General features: G+C 42.2%; 1 protein-coding gene across 1 annotated transcript in view; it reads right to left on the reverse strand.

Moving 5' to 3' along the window:
* LOC137147018 (vertebrate ancient opsin-like) overlaps positions 1-7,654 on the reverse strand; it is a 125,188-nt gene extending 117,534 nt beyond the window's left edge. The window contains exon 1 of the mRNA XM_067538672.1: positions 7,294-7,654. Coding sequence (XP_067394773.1) covers positions 7,294-7,654 — 361 coding nt within the window. The remainder of the gene's footprint in view (positions 1-7,293) is intronic.
* Positions 7,655-24,264: the final 16,610 nt, after the last annotated feature.

Genomic DNA, 24,264 nt, shown 5'->3' on the forward strand with positions numbered 1-24,264 from the left:
CAGCTCTTACAGGATGGAAAAAAAAACCCCCACAAAACTGTGCTTCAAGAACAGTAAGAAAGAACTTGCACAGTATTTACAATACCTGTAGTATTGAATATTTGGGTTTGCATGGGCTTTCCCCCTGTGAGGAGCGCTGCAACTCTCCATTTAGCGTTTTAGGGTTTTTTCTCTTTAGGATTTCTACAGGGTAGGTCAAGCTTGCCCCTAAATCCAGGGGCAAGGCAACAGGCCCGACTGGACAGAAGTTGAGTTCCTCAAGTATTGTCATATTTATAATATTGCCAACGAGAGACATTCAAAATCATGAGTCAGCCCATCATTCCAAAGTCCTGGAATTAGCCTAAAAACCATGATATTTTTCAAATATATATATTTTGGGTTCTTTTTATTTGCTTTCTGGCTTCTGAGACTTTAGGGTGCAGTCAAGCCAGGTTTTTCAAGTTTTTCTCCAGAACCATTAGGGTCAGATGCTCTACTCCAAATAAAATAAAACTGAGATGATCATGTAATCATCAGGATTCCAAGAGCTGGTGCTTTAAGAAAAACACCAAACATTGCAAGACTTGTGATAAAGCCATGACAGCTGGCAAAACTGTATTTGGGTCTACGAAGCCCATACACATCTGAACAATAATTGCTGTTGAAAGGAACTAACCCTGAAGACTGAGCACATCAGTGTTAAATATAATCTACTTTCCAGGTGTGCAGCTGCTGACCTTGAATCTTGAATCCTGATATTGGAGCTAATGATGAACGGGCAAGAGACAGTCTCCTAGCAAATGCAAAAAACATTGCACAAGACAGTTTTAGGTCATTACCAAAACAAAACAAACACATCCAGACTAAATACAATAAAATAAAAGAGCCTTGAAAACACTGATTAGTTTACGGACCAGATCTGGATGGAAAAGTGAATAAATACACACTAGAGCAGCAGATCAGCACCGTACTGAAGCCAAGAGAATACAGGGGGAAAAGTTATGCAACTCTCTCCCTTTTCTGACTGATTACTGATGAATGGAAAAAACATTTATTGCATAACAAGACCAGACTCCTTGTAGATCATGTTAATGATATTAATGATTTACAAATCTTGGGTTGCTGGAGAGAGGCAATGAATTTTTGAAGTGAGATTTATAGGAAGACCCACTGCTCAGAGATGGAATCTGCTCATGAGCAACGAGAGTGAATGTTAACTATTCCTGATAGAATGACTGTTTGAATCTCAGATTTCAGAGACAAAAGAAACATTCTAGCAATGGCCCTACAAACAAAAGAAGATGAACTGTATGGAACACAACGTCCTTATTTCCCCAGTTTTTGGGCCTCGCGTCGGGTCTAGCAGTGAGAATTGCCGCTAATAATGCAATATTTACCATCTGAAACATTGACATCTTTATTATACCTAGCAAAGATAAAATTTAGATTAGAAAGGGGAAACAATCTCTCTTCTGAGATGTAATACAGAGATCCTGCTTGGTCAGTGTAGTGTAGCGTTCTATGATGTAATTGGAATTAGAAAATAACAGATAGGAGGTAAATGAAGCATCTGATTGTTGTTTGGATTTTGCCATGTGTATTGCTCCTATGAGGAGAAGACAAACTGTAATGTTAATATTACATTGTTCTAAGGTATTTTAACACTGTGATGGCAAAATTGTGAATGAGAGTTTAATTTGACCTATTGTCTCAACACAGATAACTGGTACTGACACATCCAAAATTAAATCTTTCTCTGTCTTAAAATGCCATCACGCGCATTTGGGATACAGTTTATGCCACTTCATACTTTTACTAGAGAGAGGCTACAACAAATACCTTGAATCCAAATTGCAGATGTGAACTTTTTATCTTTAGAACTGGCATAATCAGCACCTTAGGTCAGAGCATTCCTGATCCTGAGGTTTCACAATCTGGAGCTGAAGATGGACTGGTTTCAGTGTTACCCCGGATCATTATTACTGAGCGTCAGTAATGAGTCCATAATTAAAGTTGTGTCCAGGCTTCCACGGTAAGCCCTATTTTTTTCTACCTGTATCTAACCTTCTAATTGAAAACAGTGAATTGTCTGAAAAGTTCTGTGGTTAAAATAGGTTCAGAGAAAATTGGTCCAGAGAACTTTGAAATTAGAAGATTTAAAAAAAAAAATCTGTACGATACTTAGTTTTGTTTTGAACTTTACCAGTATCTCATGATTTTTCTGCCACCTTTTTCTTACCACAGAAGGTATTTAAGAACTCCAGCTTTCACATGTGTGTGTATACAGTTCTCTCCACATTCAAACACATAGTAGTTTTCACAGAGAGGGCAATTTAAAATAAGTTTATTCATGGATCATCTTTGTTATTGACTGGATCTCTGGATCTGCCTAGTGATTAAAATTTGAATCTTCCAATACTTAGTTTTGATTGACTTCAGAGAAAGTTGGGGGCTTTAATCATCTCTTAACAGAGCCCATTGTCACACTCAGTACGAATCTATGTCTGGTGCAAAAACTTTAAAATTTAATTTGTCTAGATAGACAAAGGAAGTTTTATCCCCATTGTACAGCTGAGAAACTGAGACAGAGAAAGACTTAATGACTCTTTGAAGGTCTCACAGGAAATCTGTGGGGAAAAATAAGGAATTCAACCAAGAGCTCTTGATTCACAAACCAATGCCTTAATTACAAAACCATCCTTCCAGCCACAACCTTATCTGTGGAAGCACTCTGGTCTTTCCATAAAGATGACTGCTAAGCTTCCTGATAATGGGTCAAAACTGGCTTGCCCCACTTGCACCATGGATCAGTTCATCTTGCCATGAGAATAAAGTAAGCAACACCTGGCTCAATGTTTACAACAACCAAACTGCTGTTGGGGAGGATAGTTTAGTCATCTAAGGTTCCACGGTCAGATTTTGCTCCCCAAATGGAAATTTTGCCATTGGCTTCAATGATAACATGATTGGACCCCATATTTCAGACACGGAAACCCACTAGATTAGAAGAACAAGCTCATACTCCAGTAGAGACAATTCCTTGTTCCTAGGTAAATAAATTGAGTTTTCTTTATGAGAATCTTTCACGTAAGACCTTAAAAACTGAAGTCTTGCCTATTCTGTGTGGGTACTAAAGATCCCCTGGCTCTTTTGTAATGTTATGGATTTTCATTAGTTGTCCTGGGCCAAAATTCCTTCTCTCTAGCACTTTTGTGCAGTGTATTGAACACCAGCTGGTTTCTATCCTCCACACCAGCTGCATGTCAATGATGCTATAGATATCTAGTTTGTAAAGCACTTTGAGATCCTACCTTCTTCAGTACAGAGGCTCAAGAGCCAACAACCCAATGTGTCTTTGAGTACCCTATTCCAAATCTGTCTATCTGTTCACATACACATACACACACGCACGTAGAAAGTGGTCCTGGTTGTTCTTGATACTTTCAATCAATAACAAATGAGTACCTTAACTCTGTCAGAATGGGAAAAAGTTCAGATAGTAAATTACCTATTCTTTAATAATGTGTAGGACTGCTGCTAACATATTGGCTGAAAATTTTAACTGATTCCTAATTCGATGCATCTTTGCACTTGTGCAGATTGTGTATTACGCCAGGCTCATACTCCAAGGATATGAAGCAACACTAATACACGGTTAATGCCAATGCTCCATATCATTCTTTCCACAGTAGGATGTGAGATCCGGTAGATTCTGGTGAGAGGTACAGAGGGTGGAGCTATGGCTCTTATATATTGTGCCCCCCCATCCCTTAATTTGTAGAAACTATTCTGTTGGCACTCTATGGGACATCGCCTCTGTTGGGTTTTAGGGTGCTGACTGGGCTGGAAGGCAGTGGTAGAGAGGCTCAGGTGCCTCAAAGGCATCATTTAGTGCTGCACCAATGGATTTCTGTTCAGAAAGCCCTCAGGAGTCAATACTGCTTGAAGCAGCACTAACTCTGGGCAGCTGCTCCTACACAGCCATGCTGAGATTTAGTCAAAGGAAGATGCTGCCTGAATGAGTCATGCTAGCAGAGGGGAGCCAGGCCTCCCCACAAACTCCACTGCCTCCCTGGCTCTCAAACTCTTCCTTCCGTGATGATTCCCAGGATCTCCTGGGCTGGGAAGCCACATCTCCCTGCCCACCTCAAGGGATGATGTACTGAAAACTCCATTCTGTTGGAGATGTCTTTCCCCATAGCAGTGTGGATGATGTAGTGCAGTTGGTGGCTTGGGCTAGTCTCCTGAGTACTGAGCCAGGGTCAGATGGGCTTGTACGTGGGCATCCAGCACAAGTCTGTCTCAGTTCAGGACAACGGCACCTGCGGTCCTCCTCTGTGGTCCAGCAAATACACCCACTCTTAGGCTTCTGGCTCCCAGGTGTCACTAGTTTTGGTTAGAGACACATGTCTTCAGGCTGCACAGTTCCCTGCCTTCACTGTGAATTCTCCAGCAAGACAGACTGCCCCATCAGGCCTGCTTGCCTTCCTTTCTTGGAGGCTATAAACAGTGTAATTGCTCACAGGTGCATTACTACACAGCTCTTTCTAAGCAAGCCCATTTATTCTTAAGGTGAAAGCATTGCAGAGAACACAGATTAAAAACAATGAAAGAACCTACATGCATGCTAACAAGCTCACCAGAGATCACCCAACTTTGACAAGGGCTCTGGCGGTGAACAGTCCTTCATATCCCACCATAGGGTTGTGTGTGTGGTCACAAGTTCCTAACCTCCATGTCTCCAAATCTGAGAGTCCCTCCTATATACAGTTTGGGTCTTTGCTCTGAGAACAGGCAATTCATGGGCAATGGGCCTCCTCCTCAGGGCAAAGCTTTGCAAGGCCAACTTCTTGTATAACAGGAGGGTTAAATCCCGGGAAACCCACTTAACTTTACGCACATTGTTTCAAATAGTTCTTTTGAAGCTCATTACCCTTCCCAGGGTTTACACTAATCAGATCCCCTCCCTAGGGACATTTCATACAATCCCACAACAAAACAGACATTTGCATTTTAATTCAATGAACTGCTAAAATACTTAAACTTAATTCAGTAAGGATTGTCCAGGAAATTGCCATATTTGTCACACTGTCCATCTCTTTTTGGGGGTAACCGGTCTCCTGAGGTCTCTGTCTCCCTCCACCCCCCTTCTTTTGGCATGTCTGCAGCACCCTCCTTTCTTCCTCTCCTATTCTCTCCCTTCAATTCCCTGAGTTATCCCTGGTTTGATGAATTGGGATTTCTCTACATGTTCCCCCTTGGTGTGGGAGGGAGATGATGTAGCCCTCTTGAGTCCTCTTTGTAGGTTTTACACGTCCATCCCTCCTATTTCTTGGTCCTCTAACCCCTTCAGATCTCATAGCCTTTTGCTCCCTCCCCACAATAGCATGTATAGTCCTGAATGCCATCTCACAGCACCCCTAGCACTTCAGTAGACCCCCTTTAGGTTGACAATCCAGCCCGCCAGCCCCCCAAAGCACTCTTCAGTCCACTCTTCACCAACATCTTCTTCAGACCCTTCTCACACAGCGTTTTGGCACCCTCAAGTACACAGCTCTTCAGTGCCCCCCCCCCCAACACACAGAGCCCCACACTGCTTCCCCCTTTCCTCAAACATATATAAAGCCCGTCATGCTCCCTCCCAGGTTTGTGCGCACACAGCCCTTCACTCTCCACACACATGCCTTCACTTTCTCCGCTCTCTCGCTCTCTCTCTTCCCCTTACATCCCTCCATTCCTTCTTGCTCTCTCTCACTCACACATACCACTTCCTTCCCCCCTCACATTCACACACACGCTTGTCCCTTCTCCCCTCTTCATCCCAGTATTGTCGACCCCAAAAGTTTTTAAAAAATCACAGTTCTGGTCCCCAAAATCATGAGATTTAAATGATATAATACATGTTTAGTTCTTTGTATTTGCCATCTGCTTTTTTATCCTCTGAAAATCATGTTTTCAAGTTTTCACCACAACCATGAATGCTAGAGACTTTTTTTTCTTGTAGATGAAAACTGAGATTCTTACTGATGACTTATACATGACTCCAGGAGCTGGGAATTTAAGAAAAATGTGAAGCATTGTAAAACTCATGATAAAATTGTGAATGGGGAACTGACTCCCCTCACACACACATACCATGCCACAGCCTTTCACAGATCCACACTTGTGTAGTTTTATGACCTTTTATCACTCACCCCAGATATTTACAATCCCCATAGCTCTTCATCCTTTCACACACATACTCAGTGACACAACTTTTCACATGTGCCCTACAAAGACACATGCAGTGTCACAGCTCTTCTGCCCCATGCAAATAGTGCCACAGCCCTTCTGTTCCCTCACCACACATATACAGTCCCACAGCTCTCAACCCTGCCACATGCACCCAGTCCCACAGCTTTTCACCGCTTCACTCATACAGACACAGTCCCACAGTCCTTCATAGAGGACATATACAGACCCACGAACCCTTCAGCTTCCCCCAGATACATAGAATATCTCTATGATGAATTGAAAAACCTGGTCTGTGGGACTTGGGCCTGCAGATTCAGTGTTTCCAAACCCACACTTGAGAATCCATACTGTGGTTGATCTGGGTCTCTCAGCTGTGCTACAATGTCCGTACTGCACTACACAGACTTTGGGACTCAGGTCTGTAGCTTGAAGAATATTCATACTGCAAAGAGGCAGGACTTGGACCCAAGTTGCAGCAGGACTCGTGCTCTGACCCAGCTCCCTAGCAGGGTTCTGGGACCCGGGTGCCGAGTGCTTGCTGACTTGAGTCAGGCTGATTGGTGTCTGTATAGAAGAAGGGCTTGGGGGTCAAACCAGAGTCAGAGCTCTGGCTCAGTGTGCGGTTAGGTGTATAGAGCTCTGCACTCTCACACACATGCATACAGCCCTTCACATCACCCACCCACTCACACACACCACCCTGTGACCCTGTCATGTCGGGGGGGTTCTTCTGCTGGTGCTCTCTGTTGCTTCCTTTTCACACCACAGTGAGGGGACGCAAAGTCTTCTGGGAAAGTAGTGAGCCGGGGTTCAGGTGGATTTGCTGCTGCCTTGTGTGTGGAGTTAGCTGGGGGGGGAGGCGGGGGGGACAGCAGCTCAGGTTGTTTATCAAAGGGGGGCCAGGAGTGCAGGATGTTCTTTGAAAACCCTGTTCCGTGTGGGGAGACCTGGCTGGGGAGATGAGTGGTGATGGGCCCTCGTGCCTCCTTGTGTGGACAGGCTTGAGAGAGACTCCAAACCCTGCAGGAGGGGAGGCCACATGCTGGGCACGCATGGGAGCAGTAAGGTGTCACTTACCAAAGAGGGTGTTGACGAAGCCATACCAGATGCAGCCGACTGGCCCGATGAGCCAGCGTCCCTGGGTGCTGGCGGCAAAGCTGAAGGGGGTGCCCACGACGCACACCATCATGTCACTCACAGAAATGTTCATCAGCAGCAGGTTAATCGGAGACCGCAGCACTTTATTCCGGCAGAAAAGTATCAGGACCAAGAGATTATTGAGGAAGCCCAGGCTTCCGATGATGCCAAGGCAGATGGCTGTGATCAGGTGGCCGGTGGGACTCAGATTCTGCTCTTCTGCATGTCTCTGGCTGCCGCCGCTGCTGCACCAAACACTGTTAACACCACTGCAACTGAGGCTGATGTTAGGCACGGTCATCTCAGTAGGTCTCTTTCCAGTTCTGCTCCAGCTGCTTGGCTAAGCATCGCAATATCAGCAGAGTAAAATCTCTGATGCACACACTGACACACCCACAACTCACTAAAAGCCCCCACTCTTTTATGTGTGTGTGTGTGTATAAAATATATATAATGCTTTCTACTTAAGTAAACTGGAACATCAATGAGTTAAATGTTCCAAGCATTTGTTTCTTTCTTTAATGCTCCACCATGTGGCTGTTCGGAGCTAGCTCTTTCTGCCTTCCTCATTTGTGCCTGGTGTAGAGTATGAAATAAAAAAAATGTAACTGCAGCTACCTGATAATGAAATGTAGGTCAGGAAAACGTACACAGAAAGGGGCTAATCCTAACACTTGAGAACAACAGACTATATACCATACAAAAATGAGGGAGGGGATGAGGTGTCTGTTTTATCCTTCCCCTGTTTGTGTGTGTGTGTGTGTGTGCATGTCCTTTTTAAAAAAAAAAAATTATATCTTAACGGTGATGTGAGAGTACTCTGGATAGTTACAACATCAAAAAAGTTTTCAAAAAGTTCTATAAATTGCTACATCTGGGGAATAAAAAGGAAGCTAGAATGAAAAGTCTCAAGAAAGTGCTTAGCATTTAAGTGCCAGCTGAAGTGTACAACTGCCACAGAGCTATATAATACAAAATGCAGGTAGCTACAGCATGGACTACTATAAGGCATTTCTTTCCATTGGAAAAATATTTATAAGATACAAACCAAAGTCCTAAAGAAAACTGATTGATCGGTGACCGAGTCCTTATTAGTAATCAGAAGGGGTTTCTATATGAGCTATATTTTTGCTATCAGTTTTATCTCTTAAAGTACAAAGAGGAGCTTGCTAATGAGTATCCAGGTTATCATATTCAGATCCATCCAAAAGGAAAGTATGCGGCTCATGCTTAGCACACAGAGCTAAATGATTTATATCCAGTGTGGGGAAACAATTTTATTTTAAACAAGAGTAGATATTTTCTAACCATTAGAAAGGTATGAAAATTCATTAGCTTCATACCTACCGGCAATTGGTGTTGAAAGGACACTATTTAAGGTAATTTTTCATGTGTTTAACATTGATTTTTGTTTTTAATTGGGAAGAACAATTTTGTTGCTCTGAGATTTAATTTTTTTAAAGGCCTTTTTTTTTAAACAAAACTTTAAATGTTGGACTTAAATTAACCTGAGAACAATGGCCAGGCTTAACTGATGATGCAGCCCAACTATGGAGTGGCTCAGGGAGGACTACATACAGAGGAAATTTAGAGCAGAAAGGGGCTACAGGGAGAGAGTGAAAAGCTCTGCAGTCACTCTGTGGGACTAGAGAGTGGAGAGACCAGGGACGGGGGGAGGATGTCTGAGGGAGTGTCGTCTCTGGGATCCTATCATAATAGAGAAGACTGGCCAGGGACCAGGAGAGACTAGGAGCAGCCACTAGGGTGGGCAGGCTGTAATGGTGAGCCCTGATATAGGGGTAGTACCTAGACTTCCAGGGAGAGAACCCTGGTAGGCATTCACTTGAGGAAAAAAAGGTCATGTCTGAGGAGGGCAGAAGTTGGTTTTCAGTTTGTGTTTTTGGTTTGGGATTTATTGGGGGACTCCAGGAGGGATAAGCCCAGAGGGTCCTAGCCCTGAGTGAACCTAGAGAAGTTGTGGGGAGAAGGCCTGGGAAAAGGACACAGTAGGAAGAAGCCCAGGGAGGTAAAAAGGGTGGGTCAGATAGACAGAGCTTGCCTGCTCACTACAGGGTTCCTGGTTTGGGATCCAGAGGATTGGGAAGATTGGGTTCTCCCCCCAGCCACTGGAGAAGATGTTATGAAGTCCCCCCCCCACCCGATGAAAGAGGATAAGAACATTCATAATGCTGAGCCAAGAGGGTGCATGGCCCATGGGGCCCAGAGTTGGGTCCAAAGACCTGTTGCAAGGGTACTGGACTATTTGTGTGATTTTTGTTATGCCAAAAGGGGTGCTCTTAAACGTGACCTGACCGGAGGGCCGAGTTATGGGAAGAGAGACCACTACAAGGCCAGACCCACTATTGGCAATGGGTGCCAGACAAGAAAGATCCTCCAAAGCTATTCCTAGCCACAAGTGGGCGCACACCAGTGGTGAGTGCAGTCTTTCACAGGGAGAAAGCAAGAAATCGCTTCTTTGAAAATTTAACATGTAGGTGATGGACATTTAAAATCAAGTCAACATCTTGATTATAAATTAGAGATAGGTGAGGGTGGGGGAAAATTACAGGAATGGCTTTGAAAGTGAGGACAAGTAGTTTATGTTTGATGCCATAAAGGAGTAGGAGGAGCCAGTGGGAGAATGTAAAGAGCGGGGCAACAGGGTCAAAGAATGGACGAAGGAAATGATCTGTGCAGCAGCAGTCTGAATGGATATGAGCAGGGCAAGATTGCATTTGTCAAGGGCAAAGAAAAGGTAGTTATGGTAATTGAATGGTGTGTATCTATCTGTTACGTCTTTGTTTTACACTTAGTTTATAAGGGGACAACTCTGTTCTAGCAATGTTGAGTGAGAGCAGGCAGCTAGTTATCCACAAGGAGATGTCAGAGACAGACTGAGATTTTTGTTTGGACAGAAGGAGGCAGGTCTGGAGTACAGAGGCTGATCTGTGAGTTGTCAGCATAGAGATGGCAGTTGAACTTGTGTTTGCAGATGAGATTAGTTAGGGATAAGGTATAGATGGGAAAGAGAAAGGGAACAAGGACAGAGCCCACTGGAAAGTTGGAGGGTGAAATGAGGAAAATCCTGTGAGGAATGATCAGAGAGAGTCAGAAAGAAGAGAACCAGGAGAGGGCACTGTTACAGTATCACAGGGAGGACAAAATTTCAAGGAGAAGAGCATGGCTGCTGTTGGTGTCAAAGACAGCTGACAGTTCAAAGAAGATGAGGACGGAGTGGTTCTGAGCTTTGACTAGGAAGACGTTATTAGAGCAAGGAGAAGAAGCTGAATTGGAGAGTGTCTAGGATTGCATTGGAGGAAGGAAGTCATCGATGCAGATGATTGGAGTTCATGGAAAGGTTGAATGATAGGGCATGAAGGGAGGGGGCTTATGTTTACCCTCATAGGTAAAGCAAAATGCCCAGAGTGGCAGAGTCTATGGAGGCAGATAGAAAGCTTTGAAGACAAAGACCAAGAAGGTAAGACAATATGTTTGTCTGATGGTTCCTCATGAGTATTATCTGATCTCCTGGAATTGCTTTAAAAATATAAAATAAAGTTCAGCACTGATGTACTTGTTTTTTAAAAATTACATGGACTTTGAAAAGAGATGAAAAAACATGTCTACCTAGACAACGCCAGTAAACTCAACGGGAATCTTCCCATTGACTTCAAAGGGCTTTAGATCAGGCTCTAAGTGGAGACGTGGAATAATTTCTTTTAATACACTGGAGTAACGTTCTTGTGATGTGTAATTTTTCTGAAATTACCATTACATTTCTTTCCAACTGTCGGACAAAAGAGGGTTTTGTATATCAGTATTATACACTAATCCTTATTAAAATAAAATCCAGTGCTTTCCTCCTCACCATGTATCAAAGTGCCATTATTTGCTAAGAAAGAAGTGTGTAAAAATGGCCTCTTGAGGTTCCATGTTTGGTTCTCAGTAATTTCCATCTATTCAGATTATAAGAAAAATATGTATTTCTAAGTTGAGACAAGGAAATAAGACATGAAGAGATGGAGTCAGTGAGATGGAGACACTGGAAAGCTGTTGGAAAAGACAGGAGGCGTAGATGACATGGTGCAAACTTGTAGTTTAAACCACGATATACATTAGGAGTGCAGAACAGCCAGTGGTCCCTCCCAGAATTGTTGGGATTGATTCTATCCTGCCCTGGCTCCTGGTGTAAAGAGCAGAGTGGGTTTAAAATGTTACCAGCTCAGAATGACAACACTTTTCAAGCCACTTGCACAGGTGGAGAATCAGTCCCACTGTGCTTGAGACAGATGCAGTGGTTCCAGGCTCACATGCCTGAGCAGCACATGCTACGCTCTTTTACAGGGTTTAATCTGCACCCTCTAATATGCCAGTCCAGATCTCCTGTCAGGCACATGGCCATCCCTGATTCCTCCTCATACCAATTTCCACAAAGGGGCTAGTACCACTGTCCTTATTAGAATAGCCCAGTCCGTGTGCATCAGGAGTTCAAATCTCATATTATGCCTGGCTTTTTTGCAGTGACTCAGGGAGAGGGGAGGGATTTCTTTTATTTTTAGAATAAAATTGCGTTGCGTTGAGGGTGGTTTCCAGCATGTGGTTGAATCCCTTACTTTGAGGCAGGTAGCCAGGGAGCTCCAAGTCCCCAGACCTGTGGGGGAAGCAGAGTGCTTGGACTGTCTGCCTCTCTGTGTCCATAGCTCCTTTAGTACAGAAACCTGATTCACTCACAGAGCAGGACCATCCTGTGCACTGAATGAGGCAGTGATCCTGTGAAAAAATGGCATGTGATCATGTAATTAAAGACTGTATCATAATACATATGACAATGGGGGCTGAAGTAAGATTGCACGGGCAACCCTAGTTCTGACATTTCCTAATTTTTAGGTTGCTGACTTTGCAAACTTAACATCCTTTTAATGCAATTTTTTATGTGTCTCACAAAAACACACCCTGCTAGTCTACCATTTAATTCCCTCCACACCAAGGGAGTGTCAGATGGTACAAACTACAGACTAAAACTAGTCATCCAGTCAGGGAAGATTTAAGACAGAGATATAAAGTGGTAAAAATTAGGGGTGACATGGTAGGGGTCTACTTAAGAACCAGGAAATCAGAAAGAAGTGGATGAGGCATTTCTAAAACAAATAGCAGAGAAACATCCAAAACAAAAGACCTGATAATAATGGGAGACTAACTATACAGATATCTGCTGGAAAAGTTATATGGCAAAACACAAAATTTCCAATATGTTCTTGGAATATATTGGGGTTAACTTTTTGTTTCAGAAAGTGGAGGAAGTAACGGGGGGAGGACAGCCATTTTAGACTTGATAGTGACCATCAAAGGGAGATTGGTAGCAAATCTGAAGGTGGAAGGCAACTTTGATGGAAGTGGTCATGAAATGACAGATTTCATTATTCTAATGAAAGGAAGGAGTGAGAGCAGCAGAATAAAGACAAGGAAGAATGTGGACAAATTGGAGAAAGTCCAGAGGAGAGCAACAAAAATGATAACATGTTTAGAAAACCTGACCCCTGAGAAACAGATTTTTTTAAAAATGGACACATTTAGTTTTGGGAAAAGAAGACCAAGGACCAGATAGTCTTCAAATATGTTAGAATTGTTATCAAGAGAACAATGATCAATTCGTCATGTCCACTGAAGATAGGACAAGAACTAATGGGTTTAATCTGCTGCAGTGGAGTTTTAAATTAGCTATTGGGAAAAACTTTCTAACTGTAAGGGTTGTTAAGCTCTGGACTAGTCTTCCAAGAGAAGTTGTGGAATCTCCATCACTGGAAGTTTTTAAGAACAGTTTGGACAAACACCTGTCAGGGATGGTCTAGGTTTACTTGGTCCTGCTCAGGACATGGGCTGTACTTGATGACTTCTCAAGGTTCCTTCCAGCCCTACATTTCTATGATTCTATGTTTACATGGAATATTTGATAGATAATAAAAAAACCTAACAACAAAAGACAATAAAAATTTTAAAAAGTAACTTCAATTTTCACAGACAAAAAAAGCTGCTGTTTAATAAGTCTTTCCCCTTGAAGTTAAACAGTCATTCCCCAACAGCCTCATAGGCTGTGGCAATTTGCAGCATGCAGCAGATTTATGTACCGGCAATGCATAATGATATCATAAAAGTTATCAGCAGGAAGCCGCAGGTTTTGGCAGCTGGGCAAGGAATAGCTGGGTCTTTTTTCGCGCATGGTGAGGAACTGGGAGGTATTATGTTACAATTGCATAAAATCAGAGTCACTTTTTTTTAGCAGTGAACAACAAACTTTATTAGAATAAGAAAAACAGTATTAACTCTAAAGTTACTCTCATGCTGTAAAGGTTCTGCCGACTACCTTATCCAATCCCCATCCTGCCTGATGTCTTGATATAAATTTAAAGAAACAGCACTGATAGTCTCATACACTCCCCACTTATTTTCTGAATAAAAAAGACATTTAACAAGCTACGGATCCTGAGGATCCTGTAGATCCAACTAAATCACTTGTAAATATCCGGCCATCCTCTGGCCTTAAGGAGGGTTTTGTCCCATTGATTGATTTTTATTATCGAATGCCAAAAGTGTTGATTCCTGTTCCATCGATTTAGGACAATTTTCAACAGGATTGTCTCCTTTCTCTAAGGATGTGGTGTTAGCCCCATTGCGACATGACAATTCAACTAGGTTTGAAACCAACTGAAGATGCTTTCAGAGTCACAATGATGTAGGATTGCAGAGTGCAGCTATATGCAGGTTCGTCAGGATTGGGTTTCCTGGATTAGGCTTTTGTGTGCTTTGGGCTGCATCCTGACTGCTGAAAAAGCCTAAGAATGCTTACCTTTGGCATCTTTTAGCTTCACTACATTCAAACAGGGATATCATTTAGGATACACTTTCACATTTCAGATAATTCAAAAAGAAGCTCAAGTGATTTCACTCCCATTTTCTTGTTGATAGAACTACAGAGGGAGTCCTAACCAGCCCTTCAAGCTAGAGAAATCTATTCAAATAGAATAAAAATTCCTTGGGGTTAAAATTTTTTAGGAAGTGTGCCTTAGACCCCCACCCCTTTCAGTCATCTCTCTTCTTTAGCTGCATACATTATAGATTTCAAGTCCTCAGTAGTTCAGGTGCCTCTTGGAAGGGTGTGAAGTGAAATGAATTGAGCAAGCCACGAGAGGCAAGTCAGCAGGCAGCTGAAGTAATATTGCTGCTTCGTTGACGGGTGGCCAAAAATAATTTTCACTCGGTTGTTTGGAAGCGTCAATTTGAGTCCCATATTGGCATGGTCTAATTTTCCTTCCTAAAACACTTTTGATACTGCCCCATGAAGTGTTTGGGTACAGTGAGCACGGATTTTGTTTCACAGTTTCACTAGCTGACAATAATTAGGCGGAAGGGGAAATGAAGAAGGCAGCAGCCTGACTTGGTTCTCTCACTTTTTTCACTAATCCAGAAAACATATGCTGAGCCAGCTGCATGATTTCTTCCATGAGTGCAAGTCAAGGGAGGGAAGCAGACTTCAGCAATCAGTGTTAAAAGGCCATTTGGAAGGAAGCGTCACTAGCTGGCACAAGAAAAGGTCAGGAAAAAAGACTCTGGGTCATGCCACAGTAGCTACCAGTGGGAAAGAGGAGGAGCAGGCAAACCATTTATTTTGATGCCTAGGTTATCTGAATTTTTTGTATGATCTGACTGTGTTCCAGAAAGAATACTCCAGCTTCTTCTTGTGGTTTACAGCACCACAGAGAGTAGGAAATCTAGGGAATAGAAAAGCACAGCTACTGTATAGATAATCTCTTGGAACAATGCCCATCAGTGTTAAAAAGCTATTGACACAAGTTTCCTTGTCTAGTAAATACCTTCCAAATCTGCCAGTGGCAGAGTCTTGAAATAAACACATTTCACAAATGTGAAGGGCTCAATGTGATTTCCAGAAAACTTTAAATCAAATCAGTGGCTGAAACTGACTTGTGGTTCTCCTGCGTTCTTCTTGAAACTGTATAAAGCTGAGATAGTTTTTATGTTCTCATAAGCTGATTGAAGCTGGTTGATTCTTGCCCATCCCATGGAAACGGGCAATCTATGTTTGTGATCCCTTTGCTCTGCTTCCTCTATAACAGACATTCAGGAAACATGCTAGTTTGTAGGAACTCTAAAAACAAAACATATTACAAGTAGGGTTCCACGTTTAAGTCTCTCAGTGGTTTCTTTATCAAATATACTCCATTTCTAAAACTAAAGTCTCCTCCCCACCCCCATCTGATTCCCAGCTTGAAAAGCTCAGCCTGGCATCTGAGTGTCAGGGTGGGTCCTTTCCATCTAGTGTATCATCACCAATAATAAAGGTTCAGGAAGGAAAAGAAACACCTCTGCACTCATGCTGTTGTCTTTGTTCCTATTAAGTCTTCAGTGTCATCTTTGCAATCCTATTACTAGCATAGTCTGTCATTGTGGGCTTTGCTTCATGTAAAATATCAAGTCTGAATTAGTGCCTCGCCTGATTCTGGACTTGCTATGGGTTACTGCTTCAGTTCCTCATTGCTGAGCAGTTCTGCTAGAGAAGAGCAGATCTTCAGCTGATGCAACTCAGAATCGCTCTGCTGAAGTTAAGGGAGCTGTGAGCAATTTATTCCACCTGATACTCTTTACAGGAGATCTCACGTATAACTTCCTCAACCAACTGATCTTTTTTAATTAAATGCCTTTATAAAGGAGGCTTAAAAACCCAACCTTCCACTCATATCTCTTCAGGTAGGTCATCTAGCAGTCTGTGAAAAGGACTTCTGCTAATGCTTATACCATAAATGTGAGAGTTATCTCAACTACTTTTGCATATCTATTTCCATGTAACCTTTCAAAAATCTGCATATGTAATATTCTTTTCTAAATAGTTTTAATAGGCAAAACTACACACTCTCATTACCAGGGTTCTTGCAGGTTTGTTTCTGAAGGTGCCACTAAATAACTAATCACGGAACAAATATTGCATTAAGGTCTTTATAAATGTGAAGAGTGGTTCTATTCACACTGAAAAGCAATATCATGAGCCAAACTATTAATTCAGGCATTAGTTCAATCACATCATTTTCCATTAGAGCTCTAACCCAAAATATAATGAATCTTTGGTACAGCTGTGGTTATAGATTATCTAATACTGAGTGTAATGAGAATAGCAGACTTGTAAACAATTAATGGGTAAGCAGTTCCAAAGATACAGTTCCATAGATATAGACTCAGGGATCTGTGTCACATCAATACATGCAGATAGCTCCTTTTAATATTAAGATCAAATGCACAATGACGGAAGACTAGACCCCTTGGAATAATCTGGGTTAGGGTTAGTTAACCTTTTAAAAGCACAGTATTGGCTTTAACCTACCTCAAGCTTTGTCTACAATGGGAATTTCAGCTGTCAGTGGCCAGCCACCCACATAGCTATACCACTTGAAACCTGTAACGGAGACAGGCAAAGTCACTGTAAGCCGAATTTTGCAGCCATGTAGCTTACATGGGCTGATACACTGGTCATTGGCAATAATGGCAAGGCATATCTGTAATGCGGGTAAAGCCTCATTTGTGTAGCAAATTTAAATGTCTTTTGATCAAAAGTATGTTCTTTCATTAACACACAGTTCAGTACAAAAGTTCCCAGTACCATTGCTCACTGTCTGCGTAAATGCCATATGTCATTCCCAAATGCTGTACACATAACAAATGACAATATTTGTAATCTATTTAGCAAGCTGCAGAGAACAGCTTTTTTACAGTTGAAATGAAGAAATGATTCAAATCTTAGTCGACACAATAAACCGTGCTGGAAATAGAACATTAGAGACACAGATAAAGTTGCTGCAATCTAGCTGAGGCTAGCATTATCAAGTCACCAGCCAAAGAAAATACAGATTCAATATAAAGCACGGCCTCCCATACAGCAGTTGATCCTGTTTCACATTCAGTAGGAGTGTTGTGTGTGCAACCTCCACTGACTTCAGTTTTCATGCACTGATCCAGATCCTACAACTGCAATGGTGTGAAGGGGCCACATCCTCTTTCTGGCGGAGAGGAGACTAATGAGCTCTTCTGGGCCTGTTCAGCATTAATATGGTGAACCAGCGAAGCTCATTCTGCTCGGAGGTAGGGAGAACTTAAAGCCGGAAAACTCCCCACAGGAAGGAGGGCTCCTCCACTTCAGAGACTTCAGTTGACAATAGAGACAGGTCAGCTGAGAGGGAGACAGTCACAGGCCTCAATGCTTCTGAAGCTGCATGGCCCAGCTGCAAAGCCGGCTGCCCGGAGAGGAGGGGCTGGAGGTAGCCCTCATTAAAGGTCTATTGACCTGCTGATAGGCCAGGCCTGAAGAGCTGAATCCTGAGAAACTGCCTGAGAGCCAGGCCGCCTTTTGCCTATCTTTGCTTTCACTGAGACTCCCCTCTCTCATAAGGGAAAGAGATTAATTAAGGCTATTAGCCAAGGGAGTTCACCTTTCACTCAAGTGCTGGAAGCTTGCGGATTTGGAGCTGTAAAGTGTCAAGTTTCAGCACCTGGCTCCGTTGAGGCATGTGTGATTTATCCTGACAACCGGAAAGCCTGTACAGTACAGAAGAAATAAAACCCCCTCTTCATGGGAAAGGGATCTGGTTAGTTATTCTAGGGCCAACACAAGTCTCTTCATAAAGACCCTCAGCTCCTTATTCAAACAAAGGTCATAGAACAAAATAAGCAAACAGTAAAGACATGGAGATAATCATTTGAAGAGTGGAGAGCAGTTTTCTTTCAGGAGTGGTCCTCCTGCCTTCTTTGCTGCCCTGTCTCCTTGAGCTCTTGAAGGTACTCTTCTCAGTTCCAGCTTTCCACTTAGAAGGTAGATATTTCCTTCCTTCATCAGTGAAAGTGGGACAAGATGTGATATCATTACAACAGTGGCCCCCTTGTGAGCCCCAAAGCATGTGTACTATGGATCACATGGCAGATAACTTGCAGGGGATTTATCTTTTTGTGGCTCCATGGGTGTTATAAATAACTCAAATCTTATAACTAGTCCCTGGGGACATCACATGAAACCATGACCCTTCGAAACCTTGTGTCCATAACTCAACAAGTAGACTACAACCAGCCACGTATGTATTTTTTTCATCTGTGGCAGATGGGAGAACAGACCGTAGTGGAAATTGCTTTGCCAAAATACATTGCTATCTATATTCATCAGGTGCATTTTTTGCAACGCTTTTAAATTTTCTTATTCTAGCAGTCCCAAATACCACACTGGAGACAAGTATAGTATAGAACACTTCCTTAACACATATACAGAGATTGGCTAAGCTCTTTGGACCCTGTAGTATCAGCCACAGCTTTGTTATTTTGCAATTTATTTCAGTTATACATGTTATACATACAGGAAATCCAGAACCAAGGGGGAGATTTGCCCCCTTGGGGAGCTGACTCCTTTTTGTCTCTTTGAAAATCTTCCCTTAAAACCCAAATATTAAGGGCAACATCAGTGAGCGGGCTCTGTCCTCAGGAGAGGACAAGGACTGGAATTGTGCCTGGCCCCTGGATAAGTGATAAAAGGGGAGGAAGGCTCTGGAAGATCTCAGTATTACCAGCCCCAAGCATTCAAAAGTCACACCTCAAGCTGCTTAAAAACCATAAGATTGGCTTAAAAATGACAAGACTTTAAAAATAATAAATGATGGGTTCTTTTAATTTCCCTTCCGGTTTTTGAGCTCTTAGATCAGGAATTAAAATAAGGGCTCTGCTTTGTCCCTCCCCTCCCGACCTCAGTGTCTGTTGTTGCTCTCGAGGTGCTGCCTGCTGATAGCTGCTATTGGAGAGTGACCTCACTCTTAAAAGTCACCATGGGAGATGCAAGAAGCAAGATCAACTGGAGTCAAGGTGTAGAGCTGGTTGGGAACATTTTTCCCTCCAGGGATAACCCTCACCTCCTCCCTCCCCCCCCGCCTGATATAGATTACATGATGCACAAGGTCTCCCCTCCTGCTGAGCTGCTGCAGTACATCAAAGTTATTGGCCATAGTGCATCATGGAAGATTTTCAATGCATATCCCTTGGTCTATGGCTAATGTGAAAGTGACAAAGGTGATGAACTTGGATATTGTGCTGAATAGTGTTTAGTAGATCTACTCAGCAGGTGACATACCTGAGATAATGCGTCGCACCCATACTAGCATACACAATAGGGAGGTGAGACAAAGAGGGAAAACATTTTCATGTCTGCTTTGCAAGCCATAATTCTAAAACTTTCTTTACTGTTAACATCAATAACCTTTTGTTTGGTTGTTTGGTTAGTTGGTTTGAAAGACCAGCACATGTAATAGTAATTCCAGAAATCTTCTGATTCATTTAATACCTCTTAGTTAAGATAAGCATGTGAAAGATTTAACCGTTTTGCTAAATGCCTCTTGGGGTCAAATCACACCTATTTGTACAGATTCACGCATGTGCATGTGTAAAGCCTCTGTTCAGGGGAGATGGAAAAATATGAGTGGGATATAAAAATTAGAGACGGGCAAAAGCTGGGATTTCTAGTCCATTCAGGGTTTCCCAAAACACCTCTCTTTCCTATAGCAGAAAGGGTTGCTGTCATTTTTAATTATTTCACAAGTGCAACCTTGAGAAGTTTATTTAGGGGAGATTCTCCATTTGTGAGAGTGCTGACATTTAAGGTGGCAGAGAAGCCATCACTGGTTCAAATTTAGGTTGACTTTTTAAAATAATGTATCTGTGGCTCTTTGAGCACTTCAATGTTTAGCAGGGTCCTGTGCCTTCAGAATCACAACAATTAAACCATTCTTGCATTCAAAGCATCCTGGTTGCTGGGCTAAGCCTCCTATCACAGAAGCAGTGTAATAAGGGTCCTGTCCTGCGGGAGATCTGAATTTAGAAGCACATGCAGAGAGGTCACATTTTAGAGAGGAAGGATGGTCCAGCAGGTAGTTTGCTAGCATGGGACTCAGGTTCACTTCTCTGCTCTCTCACCAACTTTGTGTGTGACCTCAGGCAACTAACTTAGCCTCTCTGTGCTTCATTTTCCATCTGTAAATGAGAATAAATAGCACTGCCCTGCCTCCCAGGGGGATTGTGATGATAAATGAGTCACTCAGACACTATAGTAATGGGGGGCCATATAAATATCTAAGACAGGAAGAATCACGCCAATGGAGACATGACTGGTCATTCCTCTTTATTCCTCTTCAGATATTTGTAATTAATACCTGTATGGGGCTGGGTTTGGTGCAGTGATTGGGAAAGTATGACGGCAAAGCTTAAAGTAATTGAATATGTTGGAAGAAAAGAGTTGACTCCTGCATTACTGCCTTTTCTGACTCACTTTGATTTAATAGCTTATAGATATTTACATGCAATTTCATCATGAAATTGAGAGAGATTTTCTTGTATTTATTTTTGCAGACTGGGTTGCATAGATGTCTTGGTCAGCATTTGCTTGCATATTGGACAACAGATTTCAGTTCTAAAACACATGATTGCCCTGCAGCAACTTTCATATGTAATATTGACAGGTCAAGGTAATACAGTACATTTAATGTCATGGAGAAAGTGGCAGAGGGATGGAGTAATCCTGAGGGGCAGAGAAGAAAGGAAGCTACATGATTTCTTAATGATCAGATGGATGAAATGCCAGAGGTGTTGGCTTCACAGAATGCTGAACTGTGAGCAGCCAGCAAAGATTAATGGTGAAAACCAGTGTGGTCCGGTGACTTGTGGTGCTGACGTGGGAGTTCAGGAGAGCTGGCTCTGTTCCTGGCTCTCCCAGTGATGTACGGTGTGATGCTCTGCGAGTCACTTCCCACTTTTGCTTCCCCTTCCACCCATTGTTGGTCTTGCCTATTTAGATTTATAAATTCTTCATGGCACCTAGCACTATAGGGCCCTCTGTAGGGCTACTGCAGTGATCACAATAATAATGGAAGTGTCACTGAAGTCTAGCTAACATCTGCCATATCAAAATTCAGTACCTCTTTAAAAATCACACAGTTCAATGTCTGGAAATGAACAGTGAAGGGATTCAGCTGGTTCCCTACTGCCGTTGTCTGTCATGTGTCTCAATTTTTACTACCCACCCACACTTAATTATGTTTGTTCTGTTCTGTAATGGAAATTTATGGTTAGATTTTAATCTAGATGTCATGTATTGTTTATGAAATGTATAAAGAAGATTCTGAAAGGAATGAAGTTCCACGGTGCAATAAGTTATGCCTGAGTTCCCAGGGTGGTGTGCTGGTGGAGTAGAAGAATGATTGATTGATTGATTGAACTATTTGGTGTTATGTGGTTTGTGGAAATTTTGGTGTTGAGAGTTTGTGTAAATCTATGTCAACCCTACGAGTTTGTATTTTAACTCTATTATGTAGCAGCATGCATACCTTGGATTTTTGAAAAGAATAATGTTGTAGTGCTGGATGCTAGACTATATTGGAAACGGGTCCTTGGAATAGAAAATGCGAATGTATTATTCCCTAGTAATTGGTGTGTCTGGCTCCCTTCCCGCATGCTCTGGCAAGTCCATAGGAGTTTTTGAGTATGTGTATGTAACAACCATGATAGCTGACACAGGATCTCTGGAGCTGAAAACATGAGTCTCCATAGGTTGTGCTAAAGATTCAACTCTCAAGTTGAGATCTGTCATAGACTCAAGTCTTCTCTAGATTGGGCACAGCGAGGGACACAATATATACTGAACAGTGCATTATACATATGGTCTAAATTACAGAATTAATTAATTCTGGCTGGTCCCAGCTTTGAGGGAATGCAAAGTGATCTTGGGCCCTACCAACCTCAACTGTGCAAAGGGCGTGTTGGCATCAGCTAAAAATCTAGCTCCTACTGTAAGAAAGTCTCTGTATCCAATTACCAATCCCCTCAGCCACACATTTCCCCATCTCTCTCTCTCTCTCCAGTTTTACCCAGGCATAACACCATTGACTTCAATGGAATAGTGACTCTGACTTGACTCTCTGTGAGAGAAGAAATGGCCTCCTGTGTTGGTTTGACAAGTTATATCACTCTTGATGCTACTTTGGTTTTACTGTCTTACTGTGCTTCCTCCCATTGGTCACAGCATCCACACACCAGGATAGAAAAAGAAATACCAGCAATTTTCATAAGCTTTAAAATGTCAATGAGCAGCAGAAAATGCAAGTCAATGACAGCAGTAATTTTCCTTTTTCTCTCATTAATTGATGGTAATCCCTCACTGTACTAATTAAAGCCTATAAAAATATGATCTTGAAAACCTGCTATCAGTGCCAGCATTAAAGAATTAATATTTACATAAGAAAAGGTGTGTCTTTGAATAATGATTGTACACAGTTTTTTTCTCATTCAGTTTATTTTGATCTCATAAAATCTGAGAGTAACTAATCAGAGACAAATAAATGCCCTCCTAAAAGGAATAGGGGAACTTTGCAATGACACAGCTGTGGTTGGTTTTGATAGCTCAGCTCTTCAAAGGTATTTAGGCACCGAACTTCCATTGAAATTAATGGGAATTAGGCTTTTAAATATTTTTAAAGATCTAATCAGATGTTCTCTTGCAATGAATGGTATTCTGTCTTGTTGGACCATCAGTCACAGAGAGTGCTAACATTCCCCATTCTCCAATGGGACGTCTATCATTTAAAATATTCTGTGTATTTCTCATTAGAATTAATCAGATCAGGGAGCAAAGTAACAGGTCATACCTCATCTCTTTGTCTATCAGAGGGTTTTGTATAAAGCCAGTCCTGAACCAACAAATTTCTATGCACAAGTTTAACATTGCATTGCATTTTCTTGCTGATAACTGTATGTATTGTATTGCAAATTCACATAATGCAGTATAAAATAATGCCCCCAAGTCCTTTTCAGCACTACTGCTTTTTAGGTTTTTCCTGCCATTGTGTAACTTTTTTTGGATTTGGGCTAAATTAATCAATTCTTCAGGAAAAGTGTTGGAATATAAGGGAAGAAACAACAGTTCTGCTGGTTTGTTTCCCCTCAGATGGAAAATGCTACTGGGCTTCGACCAACCATTTGTAAGATGTATCTGTGTCTTTCATGGCTAATTATGGCCAGGGAGAGATGTTGGTCGTTATTAATGGTGAGAATGTTAATACCTCCTTTGCCAAGAGTGGCAAATTTCAGGCTTTATCCATCAATGTGCTATTTTTAATTATTGTTGCAACTAATTTACAAGTACAGATGTAAGGCTCACTGGTCTGTAATTCCAAGCATCACACAAGTAACAGCATTTACTATTCTCCAGCACTCTGGTATGGTCATTGATTTTAAGGATTATATTATTTTAGTTAGCAGATCAACCTCTTTGTATTAATTTCCTTCAGAACTACTTGCAGCTCACCAGTAGAAATATATACCATCCAGTCCTGGTGACTTGTTTCAACACCTTCACTTGATACTTCTCTGACAGACCCCATCCGTGGGTTGGCAGAGAAAGTGCTAACCCCTTTGCCTTAGGAATGGCCACAGCTGTTTTCAAAGTTACTCAGGAGGGGATAGAGACAGCTGTGAAGAAGGAGAAGTTCCTCTGTTACTCTATCTAAGAGGGTACTCACCGTAGGCTTCTAAAGTTAGGGGACATGCTTCTGTAAAATGCCCCAAAAGGATCCATTTGAATCCCAGATGACAGCCTAAAAGACTGAAGTATTTCTCCCCTCCCCCTTTCTTCTTGGAGTTGTGTAGGAAACTCACAAAAGACTGGGAGTGAAAAGCAGCTTGGAGATGGAATCTGAGGTAGGTCACTCCCCCTTTGTGACCTGGAGAGAGCAAAGAGCAGTTCTTTCTGACAAGTTGAGATTTCTGTTTCGCATGAAAGGGGTGGACTCTTGGTTTGGCTGGAGAACCATGTGATCTAACTTTTCACCC

The sequence above is a fragment of the Emydura macquarii genome, unplaced genomic scaffold (genome assembly GCF_026122565.2).
Source record: "Emydura macquarii macquarii isolate MOO-44397 ecotype Brisbane River unplaced genomic scaffold, CSIRO-AGI_Emac_v2 contig_499, whole genome shotgun sequence".
NCBI classification, from domain to species: Eukaryota; Metazoa; Chordata; order Testudines; family Chelidae; genus Emydura; species Emydura macquarii.